Source organism: Amborella trichopoda, chromosome 5 (genome assembly GCF_054954075.1).
Source record: "Amborella trichopoda isolate Santa Cruz 75 chromosome 5, AtrichopodaSantaCruz75HAP2 v2.0, whole genome shotgun sequence".
NCBI lineage: Eukaryota > Viridiplantae > Streptophyta > Magnoliopsida > Amborellales > Amborellaceae > Amborella > Amborella trichopoda.
Genome location: NC_142340.1, coordinates 33,521,967 through 33,532,719, shown reverse-complemented (window position 1 = coordinate 33,532,719; position 10,753 = coordinate 33,521,967). Strand labels below are relative to the sequence as shown.

The 10,753-nt window shown below is 36.6% G+C and overlaps 1 protein-coding gene across 1 annotated transcript; it reads left to right on the top strand.

The window, feature by feature from the left end:
- Nucleotides 1-2,322: 2,322 nt before the first annotated feature.
- LOC18432688 (Dynein light chain type 1 family protein) lies at nucleotides 2,323-7,230 on the top strand. Its single transcript, XM_011624505.3, has 2 exons — nucleotides 2,323-4,295; nucleotides 6,846-7,230. The coding sequence occupies exons 1-2, from the start codon at nucleotides 3,768-3,770 to the stop codon at nucleotides 7,011-7,013; spliced, it is 696 nt and encodes a 231-aa protein (XP_011622807.1). The 5' UTR covers nucleotides 2,323-3,767; the 3' UTR covers nucleotides 7,014-7,230.
- The last annotated feature ends 3,523 nt before the right edge of the window (nucleotides 7,231-10,753 follow it).

The following is a 10,753-nucleotide window of genomic DNA, read 5'->3' as shown; positions in this document are numbered from 1 at the left end:
GTATGACTTGGCCGATATTTGGATCTGGTGTAACCCATGTACATATCCACTGTCTGTTTGGATATGCCCTAACTAACATCTCGAAGCTCGATGCCTTTAGGATAGAATTGAGGCTCTCAGGAAATCGTGATCAAGGAATTGTGACCCTCTCCTTGAACTTTTGTATTAGTTGGAAGTTAGATAGCTCGTTTACCATATAGCTCGACGGTTGGAGCCTTCAAAGCCCATGTCTCGTCTGTTCCAGATAATAATATTCAGCTACTGAAATGTAATACAGTTTTCAAGAAATCAAGACCATTGGATCCTTGGTTCCATATCTTATCACCCTTAAAAGTTGTGGAAATGTTTTATACAATTGAATAAACCGTATATTCAGTTGGACAAGCAAAAAAGTGAACCAACGAGTAATGAAAGGGGACACTGCCTTAGTTTTTCTCACCAGACGGCATGACTGACTCCCTACACATTCAAAAGTCGAACAGAGATGGTTGGCCTTATGAGATAAGCGTGAATTCAAATCCATGTATGGTTAATGATTGACCACACAAGATAAGCACAAATTCAAGTTCACGTGTGATGGGGAATGGATTCAAGAGATTTGCCCAAGAATTTAATTTGACTGAAGATTTGAGTTTGAATTCAAATCCACGAGATCTGCTCATTTAAACTAAAAGATCTGCTCACAGATTCAAGTTCGTATAAAGGATAAAGATGAAGTGATGATTCAACGTGAAGATCAGGAAGAGGATAAGCATCATCATGGGATCAACGATGGAGATGTAGATGATGATATTTTGTGGTTATCAAAGAGAAATTGAAGTTTATCTTCTAAAAAGGATTATAAAAGCCAGACGAGCATATGACAAAGATAGACACTCACTGAGCAGATTATATTTTTCCTTGAGATAGACACTCACTCATAGGTTGATCAAGTATTCATTGTAATACAGAGATTGACTGAGGAAAGAGAGAGAAAGAGAAAGAAATTGATTATGTGCTCTAAAATACTCACTTGAGACCCGTTCTCTAAAAATGGACAAAGACATAGGATTAGCATCCCTGCTATAGATCAGGTATATAGGTCAATATTGTTATCTCCTCTTATTTAATATGTCTATACGTCTTGCTTTATTAGAAACGAATGTATACGTCTTGAGGCTATAATCAAGGGTAATTGGTCTTATTTTCTTTTATTGTAATATTTGGTCAATGTAAATCGTAATAGGGGATTAAACTCTTGGAACTATTTCGTTCCCAGTATATGCCTGTGTTCCAATAACATAGAATGCATGGGCAAATTTGGTCATGAGTGTGATGTCCTCTGGTTAATTGGAGTCTGAGCATGTTTTAAATTATATTGTCTTTCAAAACATCAATCCCCCTTCTTATGACATTCACATTTCGGAGCATCCAAGGTCGCAGTGGTAGCACCCCTACCCCCACACCTAGTCACCACATTGTAGTTTTCATTCCTACCCCTAACACCACCCCACTAACACCTTCAAATATCTAACTCCTAATCTACTTAAAAAAACGGGTACGGGCTTGTCTTTCCAACTGAATTACCCAAAAAAAAAAAAAACTTCGAAACCTACCAAATAAATAGGCAACGTAATAGCTAATTAAAAAATAAAGCCACTAGCAACTTGTTATTTTCATTTTGGTCCTCAAGATCTAAATCAATTTTACGTGGTTATGATAGCTCCGGGTATCCTGACCCCTCTAACATGTATGAAAGTTGGTGTTCACTCTCAACCTTCCAAAGAGGAAAAAAGGTATCACTATTAAATATTGGTTGCGTGGCCCAACCATTTTGTCTAAGGTCAAGTAATCCCAGGCACCATTGAAAAGATTATTAGGAAAATTATAGTTACCCCCCAAATTCAACTTTCTACATATCCTATCCCCAATATTTTTTGTAGTATACCTTAAACCTCAAGATTATTTTTTTTTATATTTACTTCCAATCAAATGGTAAGTAAACTTCAGGACAAAAATGTTATTTTTCTCTCTTCCTCTTTTCAAATATTTATTTGTCCTATTATTTTGCTCTCTCTACCTCTCTACCCATCCTGTCTTTCCCATTCTCTCTCTACCCGTCCTGTCTTTCCCATTCTCTTTACTTGCCTTCTCTTTCTCTCTCTCTATGTTTCTCCCTGTCTCTCTTGCATTCTCTACCCACCCTTCCTCTTTTTCTCCCTTTTTCTCTCTACCTGCCCTCTCTCTCATTCTCTCCATTTTTTCCCTCTCGCTCTCCCATTCTCTCTACCTGCCCTCTCTCTCATTCTCTATATATCTTCCCCACTCCGCTGCCTGATTTATATTCGTTTATGAGGCTTTTTGCCTTTCGAATTGTGTAAAGATGATCTCTGAAACATAGAAATGAAGAAGGGGGCAGTGGGGCCAGGGTTTCTTTGAGATCTTCAAATAGGGGATGAAGGAGCTTTGCTTTCCTGATCATGGCCAATCTGTTCCGAACCTGCAAGTGACGGAGCTTGTCCATGGAGGCGAGCTCTTTTGTGGATTCCAGGTGGCCTTAAACCAGAGTAAATGGGGATGAGATCAATGGAAAGAAGGTTGTGAAATTACAGGTGGCCTTGGCCTTTGTTTCTCTCTCCATGTTCAACCATTCTGATTACTAATTATAACTAACCTTTAGTGAGAAACTCAAGTATGCTGCAACTGCGGCTAACAGTCTGTCCCTACCCTGATTGCTGGCCACCTTCTCTCACTCTATCTAAAAACGTTCGGGAGAGAGAGAGATTTCGTTTCTCAGAGAGAGGCTTTTTGGGCAAGTAGAGCGAGATAGAGACGGTTCAGATTACCAATCGGTGTTTTGAGTGAGGGAGTACATGCACAACCTGCTCTCACAGAAGCATAGTATAGGCAGTTTTCATTGTAAATGCGTAAAAAAAATTCACCCATGTTTCCTAATACTATAATATACTTTCTAGTGATTTAAACTCTTCAGGGCCTGCTTTGACTTGGCAATGGGAAAAGAGAGCATCTAGTTGATGCCATGTTAGTTAAGTTAATACAATGTGATTATTTAAGACTAACCTAGAACTAATGTAAAGAAAATATTTTAATTGATTATCAAAAAAGCATGTATGGTGATATTTTAATGCCAAAGTCGTAGCTTATCAATTTAAAAGAACTCAATGGATTAACCTCACATGATAAAAGCAAGATGTGACATGTGAAGCCTAGAGTGTTTAACCAAGATAAGATATTTCCGAGGACAACGTATTTAACCAGAATAAAAGAGAACCAAAAGAATAACCCCCAAAAAAATATAAAACACAACAGCTCATTTAAGCAATAGCTATCAAATATCAAGATCTTGTAGGTTTGATTCAAGGCAGACAGATGGACCTACCATTCTCATTGGATTGGGACTTTCATCAAATCCTTTTGAAGATAAAAAGACGTTCTCCCCTATGCCCCCCCTTATTAATAGATAAAGTCCCCTCTTTATTTGAACATAATTTCACATCTCAAAAAGTAGCTCCACTATACATGCCATTTGCTTGAAGAAGATTACAAAAATGCATCTAATCCGCCCCAAACCATCCACCATATTGATTCCCTTGGTTTAAGGCACTAACACATGCTTTGCCTACTAAACTATTCCCCTCACCCACCATCCCCTCTTATTGCACGCCTACCTTGCTATTCCTTTCAAATCCACAAGAACCTTTAGACCTCCATTAACACAGCTCACATTCCTTTTACCTTAGGCAGAACAGACAGAGAGAGAGAGAGAGATGGATGGTTCCACAAGAAGAAGAAGAGGATCTAGGACGCTCTTGAATTTCATCATTGGGGCGCCGGAATACAGTAACAAAGGAGGCCAAAAGCAATCGAAGGACGATGTGAGGTCTATGTTCGATCAACCGAAGCACCATGTACAGGCTATTAACACTTCCATAGATCACCCCAGGGACCATGTTAAAGCCATGAACACATCCATGAATGTTGGAGTGGCCGTCAGTGTTCCAAAGAACAATACTGAAGAAGAGAAGGCTAAACCGGCCTTGAAGAGTTTGGGAAAGATGAAATCATTTGAAAATCCGAACATAAAGAATAGGGAGAGAATAGTGGTAGTGGAGAGTCGGAAGTCAGTATCAGAGGTGGACATGAATGTGGCTTCAGTGGCTGCTTTTGTTGGGGCAAAGGTCCGGGTCGCCGACATGCCGGCGTTCATGCAAGTCCATGCCTTTCGCTGTGCAAGGAGCACCTACGATAGCCTAGAGAAGTTTAACCCCAAGCACATGGCCTATAACATGAAGAAGGTGAGAATTGAGAACTTCTTTGTGTATGTGTGTATGTCTTATTATGCACCAGTAATCCCTTTGATTTGTCATGCTTCATTTTTTTCTCATATATTTTATCATCTCTCTCTTTCTCTGAGATATTATCCAGTATAATTAACATATATGCACTTGTAGTAAATATTCAATATATTTGTTCTTATTTTGGTCCCCTTTTCCATCTTTAGTCACTTAATTTTCTGAGTTTTTCATAGACAGAGGTGTAGAATACTTAAATGTTTTAAATCCAAAAAAATTTGGGAAATATTATTAAAATGGTAAAAACATCTAAAAAAGTACAAAGACTGCCAAATTGGCCAATTTATCAGCAAAATGGTTACTTCGCTAAGATTATATATAGTTCAATAACAGTATTTCATTCCAGTAGCTCCACAATTTCAAAATTACCCAAGGGGCTCCTTTTGGGTTTTAATTCCTAAGGGATTGAGGTTGTTTCGGTAATTTAGCATATAAAAAACCGATTTATCAAACTGCCCCTGCTTGTTTCTTGGATTCCATACTTTTAACAAGGGATTTTTTTATTAAAAAGATGCGTTCTAAGATTAGTATTGAAAATAAGGAAAAAGTTTATATAAGATTGCAACCGTAGAACTACAGATGCACTTCAAAAACTCATCGGAAAAGGCTATTTTAATGTTGAAAAATCTTGTGATTGATCATCTCTACATCGAGATGTATGACTATGAAAAATAAAAATATTTTTTGAGTCTCAGAAATAGTGCATCTTACAACATATTATCTACACCATCCATTTTCAAGATTTTCATATGTTTATATATCTACTTGATTTTAACTATTTTTGGAATTTAAAATTTTATAAATATAAAACAAGATTATGAGATAATCCTAAAAACATTTTATATCAAAATTATATTTTTATGATAAAATTTGAAGGTGCACCTTAATTGGATTGTTTAAGGTTGCAACTTCATGGAAACCACACCCTGGAAATAAACAAGGTTATTTAGATCATCTGGCCAAGGTAAGTTTATGTGGGGGCTTAATTACAAAGTATTGTTGCCTTTCGATTCCATAACCATATTTAGATTTTAATAGCAAAATGCACTTGCTTTGGACCTGAAAGAAAGCAGCGATGTTGCATCATTTTGACTAGGGCTGCCATTTCTTTCTTTTTCTTTTTTTTTTTTATTTTTTTTTTGGGTGAGTCAATGGGGATTGTAAATCCGCAAGCGCTAACCAATTAAACTCTGGCAATTTTTCTATGGCTGTCTTTGTTTCCTTCTTTGTTTTTTTATTTAGGGGGGCAGTAGGACCAAATTACAAATGCACACCACCAGTCTTGTTTACTTCCAAACCCATAATATGGGCATTTCTGGTAATTGTTAACAAAAGTTAGAGACGTACTTGAATGAAATCATTATCTTTAAGTAACCACTTCCATGAAAAATTCGTTGACAGCCATAATTATCTATTGAGGTTGTTTGCCAATTTTGATGACATTTTTCCCTAGATTTCAGCCATCACAAGTAGCATAGAATATGACTTTATTCCTTATTACATGTAAAATATATTGACAAGATAATTTGAAGTCCCAAATTTTAATGCTCCAATGAAGTGCCCAAAATTTTTTTATGTGGTTATGATTTCTCGGCACTGCCAAACATGTGCACTCACCCTAGCCTCACATTGTTCACTGAAAACTATTGTGGTGGAGTCCCTAAAGGTTGACACATCGCTCTTCTAAGGTTCTCTCAATAAATAAAAAGCATAGCCCCACATCATCAATAGACAAATACATTTTTGTCCAATAGACAAATACATGTTTGTCTTTATAACATGTCCATCCATCATATTCTAGTCACCCAACAAATGAGAATAGTTTGGTTTTTGTTTTGGAAGACTCAAACCTTACAATCAATGTTTCACTTTTCCCTAACATATAAATTATAAAACAATCAAAAAGTACATCAACATACCATTTATTTTTACTACAAGGTGGTCACGAGCATTAATATCAGTAAGATTTTAAATTGTAAGTGTAAGCGTGCGTTGATTAGAGTCAAAGTCTTTAATTTTGTAACACACTTAAGCCATCTAATTTGACATTTAATGGTTATGAGCGATTTCAACCTCCTAGTAACAATGGTAAATAGTATCATAGTTTACAAACCCTAAAATAATTACAATGGATATGTTTCCCAGGATTTTGTTTAGAGAACCAACTCGTGTATGTGCAAAACGAGTTTTGCATGAGAACTACCTTATTCACCAGACTCAAAAGTCCCGAATTTCGTAACGCACTCCATGCCATCCCATTGGATATCTAATAACTATAAGTGATGGTACCTCCTAGTAATAATAATAAATAGTGTCACAGTATACAAACCCTAAAACAATTACAATGGATATGTTTCCCAGGCTTTTGTTTAGAGAACTCGTTTGTGTGCAAAACGAGTTTTACATGAGAACTAGCTTATTTGCAATAATAATCTTTACAAATGGTAACAAATAGATGAAATTATTATGATTGTGGGGTTTTGTTTATTGCAGGAGTTTGACAAAGCGTATGGGCCTGCCTGGCACTGTATAGTGGGGACAAGCTTCGGATCATATGTGACACACTCTGCAGGCTGTTTTCTTTACTTTTCAATGGAAAAATTATTCATTTTGGTGTTCAAGACAAAAGTTGAGAGAGCACAATATGAGGATAAAATATAGATTCATGGCACATGCAATGTATGGTGATAATAGAAGAGGAACAATTGTAAATACTTCAAACTAGGGCAGAGAGAGATTTTCTCTTCCCCACCTTCCATGCGCACACAAAAGGAAGATTCCCTTCAAACTCACTTGCTCAATGTAGGCACCAACCCTACACATGTTGGTGCATTTTTTTCACATAGATGAATGCATGGCTTTATATTTTTTTGGGTAATTCAGTGAGGAAGACTACTCATGTTTTTCGATAGAATAGGAGTTACATTTTTAAAAGTGTTAGTAGAGTAACATCAGTGGTAGGAATGGATACCATAATATCATGATTAGGTGTGGGGATGCTACCACCACGACCTTAACCTCTTTCCTATGCATTACTTCTCTTTCCTATGCATTACTTTATATGGCTATTATTTTCTTGCATAGGATGAATACTTATTTATGCAGCATTTATTAAAGGAGATTCTTTAAATGAAAATACAGAAATCTATTTCCCTTTGTACCATTAAATTGGGAGAAAAATATTTAAGTCCCATACTCATGCATTAATAAGGTGGTCTGAGCAGCCCAAGCAATTGATCTTGAGCCAAGACACTTCACTGGGGTGGCCCTTTTTATCTAATAACTATCGGATCATTGTGCACTCATCTTTGTGAATATGGTTCATATAAAAGAAGAAGGCAAAAAGAATGACTAGCACTTAAAACCCTAGATCTTATTGTCCCTCAAATGAATGAGTCTAAACTCCAATATTTGAGGGGGATACCGTTTTTTAGCTCCAAATTAATATTTATTAATTGATCTTAGGGATTAGTAAATATGATTGAAAGAATCTAAACGGGCTTGGGCTTGGAGATCTTGCTTGAGCTGAATTCAGGCGTAACTCAAAAATTGAACACATTGAACTCGGCTTGGCTTGACTTGCCATCAATATTATATTTGGTGCGTCTTGGGGCCGCGGTTCTACAATAGTGTCCCTTGACATACTCAATATCATCTTGTAGATGGACGTCAATCAATGGTGGCGCCAGTGGCGCTACCCAGATTCAAGATTAAGGGCATTGTAGTTATATTAAAACCTTTTTTTTTAATATAAAGAAAAAAATTATAATCTATTATTTCAGAATCATACTGGTTCAGATTTTCAATATCTAAAATTTTAGATCCCAAAAAGCTAATAACATTATAAGAGTTTTTACCCTTCGTAAGAATAATTTGCATATAAAATCTCTTTCCAAAATTTTTGTTAGGTTTGATTTTTTTGCTTTGTCCTATTCTTTTCACAGCCCCCTGGATTTCACATAAACCTGCAACCTTGAACCCTAGCGCATCAAGTTCATATGAACCTATCCTAATTTAGTCACACTTATCCAGAACAGTAAGATAGGCTCGAGAAAGGAAGAAAAACCCATATCGACACCTAGAAATAGCCTTAGAGAAAACTAGATCATCACCATTGGGCTAGCCACGATGCTTAGCATCACCCAACCAAATTTGGGATAGATCCAGATTAGCAATGCGGTTCGCATCACTGCCACTTTTGGGGCCTAGATTTCTAAGAAGGCCAGTCCAGCCTGGTAAGTCTTTTCTTCTACAAACGCTTCCTCCAAAAATCTTTGAAGGTCCAAGTAGGCCAAGAATTTTGAACTCTGGTGTCAAAAGTCAAACTTAGAGATAGACTCTAAGACACTTATTCCTAATAGATCTAGGAGTCATTTGAAGCCTAAACAAACCCTCTTCTTATGCCTTTTAGATAACAAGACTTAACTCCAAGAAGAACGGTCTTCTAAAGAAGTATCCTTTCTGGCAAGTAGGAGAGGGAAGGCAAAAAAAGCCTAAATCCCCATTGTTACAACTACAAAGTCTTCTTCCGATTCCGAATGCTTTGATCCGGACACTGAAGCCATATCCCCTATTGTTATAACCACAAAGTCTTCTACCGATTCCGAATGCTTTGATCTGGGGCCTACTATTTGTGTACATGCCCTAAGCAATCAAAATCCTAGGAAGAACATGTTCTAGCTACTTCTCAAATTCAAACAAAATCTTCTTAATAAATCAAGATCTTAGGAAGAACATGCCCTAGGTACTTTTCAAATTCAAATAAAATCTCTAGGGTTGAGGGTGAGAGCAACTGCTAGTCTACTTTGGGCCACCAACTCTAGGTGCCGGCCAAGGGACCAGCTTCCAATTAAGCATTTCTTTTATTTAATTTTCAATATATTTTATCTGTTCTGCTTCTTTTTAGTTTGATTGGTTTCTTCCTTGGTTTTAGCCAATTTCAAGCCGGCTCTGTAGATGATGTATGAGAAGTAGTTCCTGTAGATTGATATTCCCATATATTGTAATTTGACAGAGCCACTCTTTCTACAAAATTTATCTAATTTATTGAAAAATTTAAATAAGAGAAGGTTTCATTGAGATCTTCTTGAATTTGGATGTAAAAAATTTGGCCCCCACCATGGGGCATATCGATCTTGAAATAGTAGAAAAATCAGTCCAAAAACAGTTTTGAATTACACCCCAGAAACTATTTCTGGCTTCCAGAGACCAGGAAAAGATAAGAAGGAAAGTACGGAAGCTGTCTAAGGCCATAGAGATCAGCGAAGCACAATGCGTTTCTTAAATGTCTGTTCTTATGATGTGCGGCACGTCACTGGACTGCTTCATTGATGAAAAGTCACAGTCCCAGTACCTTCCGGCGCACTTGCTCTAACCCCTTGTGACTGTTTCCAAGGATAACTACACGTCTATTTTAAGCTTCCCCCAAAACGCATGCTGACAAAGTACTACATAAGTGCATTTACTACTCAGTCTTGTGCAATGTGCCCGCAGCACAAATCACTGAATGTGCACCATTCATATGCAAAGTGTAGGCGTATTACCCGCATTTATGAAGAGTGTTGTGCACCATGTAATTTATACTACTTTCCCGAAAACACATGCACGAAAAGCATTACATAAGTGCACAGAAGATAAATAAGAATAAATAATGGAAAAAGTTTATATAGAGCCAGTCGAAGCTCTAAACAATCAAATTAGAGCCCACATCAAAAATTTCACTAAAAGAGGTTGTTTTGATGATCAAATAACCTCAAATTGATCATCTCGACGTCAAGATGCATGGACATGAGAAAAAAAATGGATTACAAGTTTTGAAAATAATGCATCTTATAACGTATTTTGGACTGTCAATTTTCAAGATTTTCAAGTTTTTATTGATATGCGTGATTTTCACTATTTTTTAAGCTTTAAATTTTATAATTAGAGATGAAAATATATTTTAAGGCTATCACAAAGATGTCCAGTATTGAAACCACATTTCTCGATTCTATTTGAAAGTGCGCTTTATTTTGATTGGTTAGAGCTAAGCCTCAGCTCTATACAAACCACACCATAAATAATATGTCCTACTTATTGAATTTTAATCTCTGAAATGTTTTCTTCCTCCCATTGATGTGCGATGGCCATGTTTTGTAAGAAATGTTGTCTACTTTTTCTCTTAGTTTTGGGAATGGAGTTGGGGCATTTGCTGTTAGGGGGTTGGACTCTTCAACACAATGTCCCACCCTCCATGCCCACCGTTAACGTATAAAAAGAATCAAAATTTCTTTGGATGAAGTGTATGGCTTATTCGAAAATTCTTAATACATGTGGTTCTCGTTTCTAACATCGTAGTAATAAGTGTTGAATCTGTATTTACAATATGGTATTTGTATCGCAATATAATGTCCATGTAATGC

Excerpts from the sequence above, each read along its gene's own strand:
- LOC18432688 (XM_011624505.3), top strand. The coding sequence starts at position 3,768 with ATGGATGGTTCCACAAGAAGAAGAAGAGGATCTAGGACGCTCTTGAAT. Across the intron at positions 4,296-6,845 it reads TGGCCTATAACATGAAGAAG|GAGTTTGACAAAGCGTATGG; the intron begins GTGAGAATTGAG and ends TGTTTATTGCAG.